The 14796-nt window shown below is 35.7% G+C and overlaps 1 protein-coding gene across 5 annotated transcripts in view; it reads right to left on the bottom strand.

Moving 5' to 3' along the window:
- Positions 1–14796, bottom strand: part of HDAC6 (histone deacetylase 6) — a 31271-nt gene that overhangs the window by 7976 nt on the left and 8499 nt on the right. For 2 of the 5 annotated variants that reach the window (XM_075302121.1, XM_075302119.1), the window contains 8 exons: positions 11109–11294; positions 10903–11033; positions 8717–8900; positions 8488–8624; positions 8127–8261; positions 7364–8064; positions 6605–7305; positions 13–636 (listed from right to left, as the gene is read on the bottom strand). In XM_075302121.1, coding sequence (XP_075158236.1) covers positions 13–636; positions 6605–7305; positions 7364–8064; positions 8127–8261; positions 8488–8624; positions 8717–8900; positions 10903–11033; positions 11109–11294 — 2799 coding nt within the window. Of the gene's footprint in view, positions 1–12; positions 637–6604; positions 7306–7363; positions 8065–8126; positions 8262–8487; positions 8625–8716; positions 8901–10902; positions 11034–11108; positions 11295–11420; positions 11557–14796 lie in introns of those variants that run through there. The other 3 variants (XM_075302120.1, XM_075302122.1, XM_075302123.1) reach the window with 3 other exon arrangements.

The following is a 14796-nucleotide window of genomic DNA, read 5'->3' as shown; positions in this document are numbered from 1 at the left end:
TAAATTAATTACCTGCATGTGCTCTGTGAGATATTCTGTAAGGGTTTTTACTTTTACCTTCGGTTTGCTGCCACTTGCCTCTAAAGATATGTTTTGACCCGAGTCGCCGGAACCACCAGCTGCACCTTGGACGTCATCCCTTGTAATATCTAAATTTTGTAAAGTAGCAGATAGAAAATCCTCATTGTTATTCTCGCCCGACACTTGTGGTAAACGTTTGCCAAAGCTTAGACTTTTCCAATATCGTCTTTGTACACTAATGCAATTCTGCAGCGTCTCCATACAACTAAGATAGGCAACTGTGGGTGGACGTAGAATATTGGCATTGCCATTTAATTGAACCGATGGTATGGGGTCACCCAGCAAACATTTGGTACACATTGTCATAGCATAGGAAATCGAATTAACATTATAGCCACCTTCGAGGCAAACTATAATTCGACCATTGGCCAAGGCAGATAGCCAATGTGTAAATAATCCATAAGCTTCGGGAGTTACTTTACATCCACCAAGAGGATCACCTATGGCAGCATCAAATCCAGCACTAACCAAAACCAATTGAGGATCAAATTCATATGCTATCGGCATTATTATATGCTGAAAGGCCATTATGTACTCCAAGTCACCCATTCCTTTCTGTAAATAAAAAAAATTTTAATGGTAATTAAGCATGTTCAACATTGTGTGAATGTTTTTCCACAGTAGGGATTGTAATGATAACACTAGTTTACACTGAAAATGTACACTTGATAAGAGTCGACTCCTATGTATTTTGATCTGCTGAATTCGAAAAAAAAAATATTTAAAAATTTTTAAGTTAACAGTTTTTGAGATATCCCGTTATTTTTAGTTTTTCGCTCTTTTTTCACTAAACAAATTGTGTCTCGAGTTAGAAATGTCCGATTATATCGTCGTTAAATCGTACTTAAATGAAAGGTATTAAGACGACGAATAATCGTGTATAATTGGATCTGTGATAAGTAAGTGGTTCAAAAAATATCGATGCGAAAAAGTCAAATTTTCAAAAAAAAATTTTTCAATCAAGAAAATTTTTAATTTCCAAATAAGTTAAGTGGTTCAAATATCAAATATCGATGCGAAAAACCCAAATTTTCCAAAAAAAATCATATTTACAATGGACCTTTTCCGCCAGAAAAGTATAAAGGAACCCGACGTTTTTTCAATGGTTTATACTTTTCTGGCGGAAAAGGTCCATTGAAAATTTGGCTTTTTTCGCATCGATATTTGATATTTGAACCACTTAACTTATTTGGAAATTAAAAATTTTCTTGAATGAAAAATAATTGATTTCTTCGGCACTTTCAATAAAGATTTTAATTGGTTTAATTATTTTTTTATGAGCTTATTTATTGTATTGTTAGAAACTAGATTCATTTCTAATTTTCATACTTCATATTTAGGGTTTTATGACTATTCCGATTTTAATTATAATTGGATTATTCTTTGAATTTGGTCCAATTACTTCTGAACAAAATGTTCAATTATGTTTAGTTTTTAATATTGTTTTAATATAATTAGAATTTTAATTGCAATAATTAATATTTTAATTAAAAACATAAAAATTTTCAATCATTTTCTTAACTGACTATATATTTCTCTTTTAAATTGATTAAAACGTTAATTGTTTCAGGCAAGTTTTTAATCAATACTGTCCAATTTTTATTGGAAATGTTTTGGTGATATTTTTTAGTCTATGATGTAAATTATGTTTTAATTCAATTCATAGTCAATTTTTAGATTTTTTCGTTAAAGGACAATTGATCGATTCTAGACAATATCAATATTGACTCGTGTGTTAAGTCTGCACATAACCTCAGTAAGGAATCGCCGATTTTATTCAGCTTATGATACAATGACATGTTACAAACTAAAGTTACCATATTTCTATGCTTAAGGATTAAAATGATTACAATAAAAGCGTCACTTATTACACGCATTTTTTTTTCTTATTTTTTATATATACGCCTGTGTAATATATTACAAACAAAATATAGTCTCAGTATATACTTGTTTCCATTTTATTGCAGTCGGGTTATTGACCAAGACATACCGTATTATTGTATTAGATATTCATTCGTTGGACAGGGCGACTTATTCGACCACTTCTTGTTCTATAATGTTCAAAACTTTCTGGTTCTTCAATCGAAGTATCACTACTGTTAAATGTTTCATCACTACTCGCGGATATAAATTCATCAGAGGATGTGCTATGATCATGTAATTGAATCTCAGATGAGTTCATATCTCGAGAAGGTATAATCTGAATTTCATTTTGAATATTATCGTTATTCGGGCCACGTGAGGTAATATTTGGATCGAATAAATCGTTATCCTGCTCACTATTATAGCTCTTAGCAATAAATCGTCGATTCCGCCTGAAACATTTACCAAGATTATCCATTATTATATATGATCTACTTCCAATAATGTCGACAATTGTACCATAATGCCATTCTTTACCACTTTTTTTAAAGATTACACGGTCTCCTTTCTCCAAAGGTGGTAGATCCCTTGCATTTCGATTATAGTAGAGCCGCTGATTCATACGCTTATTGCTTATCCTCTTTTGAACCTCGTCCTCGTCTATGCTGTTTCTATATAGTAGTGCCTCAGATATAGGCAACCTTGTCTTCGTCATCCTCCCAAAAAATAACTGCACTGGGGCTAATTGCAAAGATGCTACCGGTGTGGAGTTGTACTCCAGAATACGGTATTGAAACTGGTCAACCTCGTTTGCCTCATAACAACGTTTAAGTATTTAATTCTTGGCCACTGCAACGCCCTTTTCTGCCAACCCATTACTCTGCGGATATCTCGGGCTGCAATACCGAATCTCACAATTATACCTGTCAGCAAAGCTTCTAAAGTTGTCCGAACCAAAAGGGTTATTGTCACATCTAATTATCGTGGGAAAACCAACAGTGTTGAACGTTTCTGTAATAATGTCAATAATATGGCTAGACGATTTACCTTGTAACATCCTGCAAATTAGGAATCCCGAATAAGCATCCAAAATCGAAATATAATCACGCCCACCATATTCAAAAAGATCCATGCCCACCCTATAGAAGGGATATTTTGGAACCTCGTCCTGAAGGAGGGTCTCTTTGCCGGCGTTCCGAGTGAATTTCTCACAAACTGGGCATGACCTTACTCTTTCCCTGATAGATAAGTTCATGCCAGGCCAAAAGTACAACACTCTCGCACGCGCGAGAGTTTTCTCTATTCCCAAATGTGGGGAATGTAACCATCTCACTATTCTATCCTGAAGTCCTGTGGGTATGACAAGTCTATGATTTCGAAACAGTAATCCATTTTCGTAGTGCATTTCAGATTTGTATTTATAAAATTCCTGACATATCGCATTTAGCTGGTGAAAACCCGGCCAACCACCCTCAACATAGCGACAAAGCTTGCTATAGTTGTCATCATTCTCAATCGTAGAAAGGTACAACTTATAATTCGATTCCGACAAACAAACGGATTTCGTTACTGTATGAATGATTGCCTCCATATCCTCGATCTCATCTACATCGGGAAGCTGAGCCCTTGAAAGGCAATCAGCAACCAACATCTGTCTTCCTGGCCTGAACACGATACTCATTCCCGGATACTTCAACAAGAACATTAACATTCGTTGCAATCGGAGTGTAACATCGTCTATATCCCGCCTGATCAAAGTTTCAAGGGGCTTATGGTCACTTTCAACCATGAATTCTCGACCATATAAATAAAAGTGGAATCGCTCGCATGCAAAGACCACAGCGAGAAGCTCCTTTTCTATTTGAGCCCACTTCTGTTCACTTTTGCTTAAAGTGCGTGATGCATACGCAACAGGTCTCCCACCCTGCATCAACACACATCCAAGACCATCCTTCGATGCATCAGTTTGCACCAGCACAGGCTTTGTTGGATCGTACGTGATTAAAACCGGATCCGAACTCGCAATACGTAATAGCTCATGGAATTCCCTTTCATGTTCCTGACCCCAACTAAAAACAGCATCCTTATGAGTAAGTTTTCTTAATGAGGCTGATTTTTGGGACAAATTTGGAATATACTTCCCTAAATACTTAAATAATCCAAGCAAACGCATTACGTCCCCTTTCGATTCGGGAACCTTCAAATTCAAAATCGCATCTAAATATTTTCTGTTTGGCCTGACCGAACCATCCGAAACGATATTACCCATAAAAATCATTTCTGATTTCCTGTACTGAATCTTATTCGAATTGAATCTCACACCATTCCTTCTAGCTCGATCTAAAACTTCCGCCAACACGCTATCATGCTCCTGTTCATCTCTAGCCACTATCGCCATATCATCAAAATATATCAGGACATTTGGCAGATCACCAAATATTCTCACCATCTCCCGCTGAAACATCTCGGGTGCACTATTAAGTCCAAATGGAACCCGCAAAAACTTGTACCTTCCAAAAGGTGTCATGAAGGTAGTCAAATCAGAACTCTTTTCGTCCAATTGCATATGCCAAAATCCCCGAGACAAGTCAAGTACAGTAAAAACTTTCATGTCAATGAGTCGTGATGTGAAATCATCGACGGTCGGTATCAAAAAATGCTCCCGTTGGATTTGTTCGTTCAATTTCTTCGGATCCAAACAAATCCGCAAACTCCCGTCACGTTTCTCTACCACTTGGATATTACTAACCCACTGAGTGGGGTAATTAACTGGCGCTATAATACCAGCTTCTACCATATTTCCTATCTCTGACTTTAATCGGTCCAATAGACACAAGGGAAATCGTTTCCTGTAATGTATAGATGGTACTGCATCCTCCCTTAAGGTAATCGAAAAAGGCTTCGGAAATTTACCCAACCCATCAAAAACATCCCTGTTTCTAGAAATTAATTCCTCCTTTGTACTGGGATACTGACCGACGATTCGGACATCCATCCGCTTAACTAACCCAAAATCCATGCAAGTCTGTAGCCCTAACAATGGCTCATATGTATTATTGACAACAAGAAATTCTGCCGTCCGTCCAAATCCGGTGTCCAAATCTACACATTCCAATTCTACTGTGCCCACTATATCAATCTTCGACCTACTGTAATCAAAAACGGGATAATTGTTGTTTTCATTATTTAATTCAATATTGGACTTCTCAATAAATTTCAGTGGAATACAGTTTACGTCAGATCCTGTATCAATCTTAAATTTCACTTTTTCATTAAATATACGGTATGTTTTGGTCCACCTCACAAAATTATTTCTAGATGAAGTTGAACTTATTCTAAAAAAAACATTTCTATCCAGTTCATTAGTATTAGAATTAAATTGCTCCACTATACCTGATTCATCCCAACAAATACCGAGTGCTTGTTTTTGTTTTGAATCAAATCTCTTTCCATTTTGCTTCCGATCCTCTCTTGTCGTAGCATCTACTTCACTTTTTCCACCCCTTTCTCCGCCTCTTGCTTGCCTACAAAATTTTGAGAAATGGCCTCTTCGCCCACAGTTGAAACAGTTAGCACTTGCCGCTTTGCACGTACGACGATGTGTTAGTGTATAGGCGCCGCCACAGTTGAAACACTTTTTTACAACAGATTGTACCAGATTGCCTTCGGTTTCAACCTTCAACACACCCGCTGGCTCGCCTTGCAGAATTACCTTGTTCGTATTGGCAGATTCTATAATTTTACATTTTTCAATCACGGTCTCCAAAGTTTCATCTTTGCCATTTAAAAGCTGGAGCTGTAAATTTTTATCGAATACTCCAATGATAATACGGTCGCGCAGCATACGACTTTCATAGGATGCACCACAAACGCATTTGAAGTCACAATGTTGTATTTGCTTCCTCAACTCGGTCTCAAATTCTGAAAATGGTTGGTGTTCTTTTTGGACAATACAATTGAATTTGAATGCCTCCATGGATATGTTTCTCTTCGGCATAAAATACTCATCGAAACGCGAAAGAACTTCGTCCAATTTACGCCCGGGTTTCGAAGCTTCTCCACCGCCAGACACACCCAATAACTCGTCAATTGATCCATCGTTTGGGTATAGAGCATTGTAAATATCGATAATGTGCCTGTCGCCGATCATTAATAGTTGCGCAATCTTAACATTCTCTGCCTCTTTCAGCAACTTTTTCCCGGTCATATAAATAAGAAAATGCCTTTTCCATCCCGGCCACTGAAGCGCCAAATTCGAGCCATCCAATGGAGGTGGCATGCGGTCGCTATTCACCAAGGCCATCGCCAATAATGTTTATCAATTGGTTACGATTTTGTATTATGATAATACTGCAACGATTGCAATATTATTAACTGAATAAGATTTTCACTTCTGACACCATGTGTTAAGTCTGCACATAACCTCAGTAAGGAATCGCCGATTTTATTCAGCTTATGATACAATGACATGTTACAAACTAAAGTTACCATATTTCTATGCTTAAGGATTAAAATGATTACAATAAAAGCGTCACTTATTACAACTCGTTTTTCAAACAAATTAAAAGTTTTCTATTATTTATTTTTTATGTAAAGTCGATTCAACTTTCGTCTTTTGTACATATTCTGAAGAATAATAAATTCAGTGAATTCCACTTACCTTGTTCCAAGGGATGTTAACATTGAATCCTACACCAGCACCCTTACCCACCGAATCAAAATCACCATCTTTACTTTTGGGAAAGAAACTGGCATTATCATAACGATGTACACTTATATACAAAACTTGAGGATTCGATTCGAAAATATGTTGCGTTCCATTGCCATGATGCACATCCCAGTCAACAATTAAAACTCTTTCCAGACCATGCTCATTGATGGCATACTGGGCAGCAATAGCCACATTATTGAATATACAAAATCCATGAGGTACATCGGATTCTGCATGATGTCCCGGGGGACGGACAATGCAAACGCCACTTCTTGCTTCACCCTTAACAACTTTGTCAACCACTTGTAGTACTGAGCCAGCAGCAACAGTTGCACTCTCAAAAGTCTTGGGATGGAAGTAAACTGAATTGAATTTGGAGCCCATATTTTGTAGCTCATCCTTTTCACCAATACGACGAATTGAATTTAAATGCGATCGTGTATGAGCCAAACAAATTTCATTTGTCGTTGCCGACCGCGAAGGTAATTTCTGCATACGTTCCAATAGCTTATAATCCTGATGCATTTCATAGATTTTACTTATACGTTCTGGTTGCTCGGGATGACCTTCTTCATACATGTTGGTATGTTGCAACATAATCTCATCGTAAACATAACAAACACGTATTTTCGGTGAGAAGAGTTTTGTTTCTGAAAACAATGAGTGCTAGAATCGATCGCTTTCTTGCTCAAGAAATTTCCAACTTACCAGCTTTTAATCTATTCAAACGTTGGGCATTGCGCTCAACTATGTCTAAGGGAATTTTCGGTGCCGTATCTCTCGTGGGAAAACGTTCTGGCAGTGGGGGTCCTCCAATAAATACACGACTGACTTTGTGTAAATTTATTTGGGGATTAACATTGTTGATGTCTTCCATGGTGTATGTATCTTGTGCTTGCAAGCATTTCCAATATGAACGATGGGCAAAAATGCAATTAAGAATTGACTCTTGTATAGAGAGACACGGTGGTTCCAATTTCTCCACTAATGAAGGACAGGGCTCTCCCAACAGAGCCCTTAATGTTAAGGCAGCTCCCTCGGCTAATGAATCTAAACAATAACCTCCTTCTAAGACGACAGCCAATCGGGAATTTGCCAATTTCAGAAGAGGATTAATGAGATGTGTATAAAATGCTGGTGTTACTTCCATTTCACCCTCTGGACAACCCAAAGCAGCATCATAGCCTGCAGAGATAATTATAAGTTCAGGCTGAAATTCGCATGCCACAGGTATTAATATTTGTTGGAATATCGCCAAATAATCGCCATTTGTCATGCCAGTCTTGTTCAAGGGTAAATTGAAATTATAACCTAAACCTGGGCCATAACCAATAGCATCAAAATCTGATTCTTTCAGATTTGGCCAGAATGTGCCATGTTCAAATCGATGAATGGAGAAATATAGCACTCTAAAACAAAAAACCAAATGATGAAATACATATAAAATTGTTTCATCTTATAAGAAAATCACCTTGGATCGTGGTAGAAAAATCTTTGTGTTCCCTGGCCATGGTGGACATCCCAGTCGACAATCATAATTTTTTTTAATTTCAATACATCTAGGGCATATTGAGTAGCAATGGCTACATTATTGAAAAAGCAGTAACTTTAAAAGAACAAAAAACATTGTTTAACATAATTATACTTGAGATACCTCGATATCGACAATATAAAATTTTGAAAGATGTTCGACTGAATTGCAAAAAACATCTGATTTTCACTATAAATGCATATGTTTTTTGTTTTGTGCCAATTTGTATGGCAACATTTCTAAAATCTCGATATTGAAGTATACAACTTTGGAATTTATTAGCAACGTATAAATAACCCACCCATTAAATTCAGCTTTCATGGCATGATGTCCAGGTGGTCGTATAATTGCCATTCCATTTTGTACTGTACCACTTACAATATTTTCCACTAAGTCAATAGTTGATCCCGCCGATAAGAGTGATAAATCGAATGTGCTCTATTGTAATGGTTAAAGAAAATTAAGTTATTAAATTAAATTAATAACTCTCGTTACTTTGCAAAATCATTTAAAAATAAGTTTTCACTCACCGGATGAATATAAACTGAGTCATAGTGGGAACTTAAATCTTCCATTTTCTCATCATCACGAACACCTGATGTCTGTTCCAGCCGTTTATAATGTTCATCACTGTGCAGCAGCATAATTTCATCTTTTGTTGCTCTTCTGGATGGTAGAATCTGACAACGTTCAACTAAATTTAATTCCCTGCAACTAAATACAAAAATAATTTTTAATAAATAAACTTTTGGATCTGAAATACTCCGAAATGTCCACAATATTACTGAAAGGGAATAAGTGATTACTAAAAATGGTTTGCGGTATAAATCGAGGCTTTTCAAAATCAATTTTTGACGTTTGTTAAAATCGACCAACTAACCTTTAACACTGTAAGTTTTGATTTTTAAATATACATTTTTTAAACAGATTCCTGCGCAAATAACATCAAGATTCTCAGGGAGAGAGTAAGTTCATACACACCAGTGGCCATTGGTACAAATTTGCGACTTTGGCATTTGACAAATTGAGGCCACGCCATTACCAAAATTGGAACGATATAGCTTCAACAAATAAAAATTATTAAAATAAATACGCTATAAAATTGGTGAGATTTATTCCATTGGATTCCATCATCTTGACTGACGAAGCTCTTTCCACCATCGTGGCTACGTCAACAAAATAAACTGTCCCATCTGGGTATTGGAAAATCAAGAATTATTATTGTCATCATGTGATTTTTTTTTGTGCGGTTTATGATAATGCGTGGCCATTGCACTTTGAGGTTCCGGAGATCAAATCTGGCGATCGGTATGGATAAAATTTTTGCATAGTTATTAGAGACTAATATCACGTATCGATTTTCAAACGGATCGGATAAGATTTGCTCTTCTAGGAGGATCCGTAAGACAAATCTGGGGATCGGTTTATATGGGAGCTATATATAATTACCAATATGGTCCATTTGCAATATCATCCGACCTATCAATAATATCAATAACAAGAACTTATACCAAGTTTCAAGAAGAGTGAAACCGGTTGATAAAAACAGGTGGATCGGTTTGAATTCTTAAACCGATTGTCGGTTTTAATGAACCGGGACCGGTAGAACCGGTGCTTTCAATGCCTCAAGTTCACCAATGTGGTATCACAATGGACTGAATAGTGAGAATAAGTGAGCCTGATACATCGGGCTGCCACCTAACCTAAGGCCTCGATTCCTGCTTCGACCGAACACCAAAAAGTTTTTCAGCGGTGGATTATCCCACCTCAGTAATGCTGGTGACATTTCTGAGGGTTTTCAAAGCTTCTCTAAGTGGTTTCACTACAAATGAGGTCCCTTGTCATTGAGCTTAAAATGGAATCGGGCAGCACTCAGTGATAAGAGAAAAGTTCACCAATGTGGTATCACAATGGACTGATTAGTCTAAGTGAGCCTGATACATCGGGCTGCCACCTAACCTAACCTAACCTAACCTAAGGCCTCAACAAACGGCTTTCGGTTTTTATATTTTCATTGTAAAATTACCAATTTAATGCCAAAATTAGACAAATGGGTATGTTAATAAACTGCAATAAAATCACTTCCAAATAGGTGCAACGTACATTTGAATTAAATAAATTGTGTCCAACTTTTTATAAATTATCGAATTAGTTTTTTCGTTAATCTATTGTGACAATAAAATTAGATTTTCTTTTCATTGCGTATTTTTATGAATATCGGTTGAACCGGTCATGCCAATTATTTATTAAAAAAAACACACACATACAGACCACCGGTTTTTGATAACCCGTTTTTTTAGCCGAGAAAACCAGAAATTCTATGGACAGACAAACAGCGCTATATACTTTATGGGGTCTGATACCAATATTTCGATGTATTACGAACGGAATGGCAAAGTTAGTATACTCCTCATTCAATGGTGGATAAAGGTTTTGGTGATATTTTTCCTAAGTGGAATCTTCACACACGGGTTTTTAACGGTCCAACGCCCTTTCCGTATAAAATGAAATCATAAAAAATGTATAACTTGGAATACGTTCACTATAGATGATTAACTTATCTTTTGTCAATGAGAGCTACCCGATTCTATATCTAGGTCAATTATAACGGACCTTTTGTATACCGAGTTCGACGCATATCATTGTTGGCTCATTTTGATATAGAGATATAAATAATCCCAACTATTTTATTTAATACACCACAAGAAAAACTTACCGATCGAGAACCCGTGTAAATCGCTCTGGACATTCTGGATGTTTATCATCCCAAAGGCATCGATGTTGAGACATAGATTCGTCATAGACCAATCCTGTAGGACGCATCATCATTTGTTTTGCATTAACAGCCTGTACAGAAAAAAGTGTGAAAATAAATTTAAAATTCAGAATTGACGAAAATAAATTTTGCCGACAATAGCTTACATTTTGAAATATATCCTTGACTGCTCCATCAATTTGTGTCGGTTGTTGCATTTTCAATAATTTTGCTTTCCGTTTTGCCTCCAGTAGTGCTGCATTGGGCTTTCGATTATCAACTGCAGATTTGACCATTGCTCGAGTCTGTATTTTTGCTTTTTGTGCTCCCCGCCGGGTAACAATTGGTGAACTCTGATAAGAGAAATAAAAATAGCACATCACTTAGTGTTTCTTTGTCAAGTATGATAAACCTCACGGATAGATATGTATTACGAATTCAAAACAATAATTATCTAAGAAATTTAGCGAACAATCTACCTTAATAGAAAAAATTGTTTATTTCGTTACAATCAGCTTGCACCAAAAGTCAGCGTATTACTGAATCATTCAACAAATAAAACTATTCAATTCAGTTAAACTTGGCTCATACTCCCACATAAACGTGAGTGTATATGAATCTTAAAGCTACAAGTAGAATCCGTTCGACGGCTAAATATGCATACAAGAATGAGTAGTTTTGTTTGGGCGTTCCGGCTAATGGTTTACCTGAATGTTTGCATGGGTGTATTTATTTCCATCATCAATCGCCAGTTACTTTTTACTCACTGAGTTTTTAAGACTCATGCATTGTTGTTGTTGTTAATTAAGACAGTTATTTTGACGTCAATAATTAACAGACCATATACATGCCCATATTTCATTGTTTCTCTTTTGAGCTTATGTACTTCTTTTAGAAATTAATATGCTATTATTATTGTGTACCGGTGTAGAAATAGAAATCTATGATTTGATTATACCGATAATCTGGTGCGACTCGAGATTTTACCTGGAAACGTCAAATCTACAGATCAGTAGAGTATGGGTCAATTGGAATTAGCTCATACTTTTAATTTAAATTCGAATTTGCAGCACAAAACTGAGATACGAACCAGCATCTTAAATACTAATTTAGATTCTCAATTTCCCATTTTTATTATTCAGGTTACAAAACTAAGTCGGAAATAGTATTAGAACAGATCCTGAGAAATGTGCATAGTTGAAAATACCTTTGCAATATATTGTTGTGTGAACTGTGCAATCACCACACTGTTGAATGTAAACCCACAAATTTTTCAAGTATTGAAAGATTTTCGTTTCAGATAATAATAAAAATTCTCTTTCCAAAAGTTTAGAAAATTTTGAAGTTTCCAATGACTTCCGAAGTATTCAGTATTTTTGTCCGAGATATATTTAGGAAGGTAGTTTCAAGCTATCAGGTGATTACAATTTTTTTCATTTGAGCAGAACTTTGATTGTCGGTATTTGCTTAATGGCATAGGCATAGCTAAAGGGGTTTTATGGGTTAGTCATCTCCCCCTACCAAATATCATGCAGTATTTCTTCAAACTATGATTATATAGCAATGAATTAACCAATCCTTGTTTCTTCCCATCTACAAGAATTTTTTTTTTCTCTTTTGAGGTATCTTCACAAAGAGCACACATTGTAGCTTTTACCCCTTACGAAAATGTTGCTAGCTACGCCAATGTTTAATTGACAATTGTGACAAAATTAAAAAAATTTAAATAAATTTGAATTTAAATACATTTTGAAATTTTCAATTTGCTTTAAATTTATGGCAGAAAAGTATCGAAATAAATTGTCCTCATAATTGATGGTAAAATTACTTCAATTATTCTAGCGAACCGTAACATTTTTCCTCATATTTCGAAGCAAACATCGATACATTTCCAGATTTTCTCTATTTTAAATTTCCCACTTGTTGACTATATTGTTCAACAATTGGGAAATTTTATTCAATTTGACTGTGAATCAAAGTTTCAATATGGCGACTGACATTTTTGTTTTTGTAATACTAAAACTACCTTACTAAATCTGCCTTGATTTTTGCCCTAAAGACGATATTTCTGACGGCAATTTAATAAATAATTCATCAGTTGAAGGATTTTAGTCCTACAGAAACAATACTATGCAAATCGTATACAATTTATTTGTCCTATTTTCCACTTTTAATCTTTTGATGTCACCAAATTTGCTTTTCGGATTTTTTTGCTATTGTAAGTGACGATATTTATAATTAAAATAAAATAAATTCAGAAGCTAAAGCATTTCCGAAAAACTAGAAATTTTTTGTTGAATTTTTAGCCACGCTAACACAAGGTGTTACCTATTAAACCAGAGCTTCCCAAATGGGGGAAGCTCTGGTTAGTATATCAATATTTCGATATACTAACCAGTTAAAACAGCCAGACCAGCTAAAACAGCAATTTCTATCTGACATGTACGCAATTTATTTTGGGCACATACACTAAAAAAATAAGTGAACCCTATGAACCAATTTAATTATATTTCAGTTCATAGAATTATATATGGTTTAAGAAAGTTTCCTTGACTTTCTTGTGTACGTTAATGAAATGCACTAAACAAGGAGGAAAAATTATACACAAATGAAGCATAACGATTTACTAAATCCGTGTCTTCCGGATAAACTTATAGTCTGGACAGCGCATTAACTTCATTAAACGCATTCTAGAAGAAAAAAGTTTACACTTATGTGCCTCAGATTTTGGGTTCAATTCATATTTTTAATTCAAAAAAAAAATATTGTATTTAAAAAGATGTTCCTTGCTCGTTCTCTCAACCCATTTTGGGTTCAATTCATATTTTTAATTCCAACAAAAAATTGTATTTAAAAAGATGTTCCTTGCTAGTTCTCTCAATTACCTCTCCAACGATATATTATATTTAGGCCAAGGCATATTTGGGAAAGTATTTTCAAGCTTCAGTTGATTACTATGTTTTCATTTGAGCAGAACTTTGATTGTGGGTATTTGCTTAATGACATAGACGTAGCTAAAGGTATTTTATGGGTTTGTCATCTCCCACTACCAAATACCTAGCTACGCCAATGTTTAATTGACAATTGTAACAAATAAAAATTCAAAACCCTATTTTCGGAGATACGGGCCCCTCAAGTTTTCATTATCATGTATATTGGATTTAGTATCCACCGCACATAATCATCCTAAAAGTAACATTTTAGAATAACATGGACCCGGAGAGGTCCTGGGTTCGTGTTAGCCCACTTTGGACTTTGACCACAGGAGAAAGTCCCAAACCCCGGCCGAAGGCCGCCACCTACCCATTTTGGGTTCGCATTTTGGACTCTGTCCATAAGAGAAAGTCTCAAACCCCGGCCAATTTTCCAGGGTCGGTATCTCGAAAACTACGCTCTTCCGACAAAATTTTTGGCTAAACTGCAGTTTATGGGCCCCTCACCGAATCCGTTGAATTTAACATATGTTATGTAGTTTGATGAACTGATTCTAACAAGGTAAATTTTTCCCCGGAAATGCCCGGATCTTGAGATGTAGCCCTCCAAAGGGTCTATAAAAACTTGATATATTTCCTTTGTTTGTTATCCAATCTAAACATATGAAAGGTTTTTTAATGCACTTTTAAACGCATAAAATATTTTATAAATATAAAATACAGTTTGGGAGATATAAATATAAAAAGAATAAAAGAATGTTTACCCTAATTTTTTGTTATATCTCAAAAAGTCTTCGATTATACCCTAGGTCTTTTTCATAGTTTGAAAGCATATACTCTGGCCTTTCGATTGGTGTGCGACATGTCTTTATAGGTACACTTTTAGCAAAGTTATTGAGCTTTTTTTTGTTCTTACTCAGAG

The sequence above is a fragment of the Haematobia irritans genome, chromosome 3 (assembly GCF_050003625.1).
Source record: "Haematobia irritans isolate KBUSLIRL chromosome 3, ASM5000362v1, whole genome shotgun sequence".
NCBI lineage: Eukaryota > Metazoa > Arthropoda > Insecta > Diptera > Muscidae > Haematobia > Haematobia irritans.
This window is presented reverse-complemented; position numbering and strand designations above follow the sequence as displayed.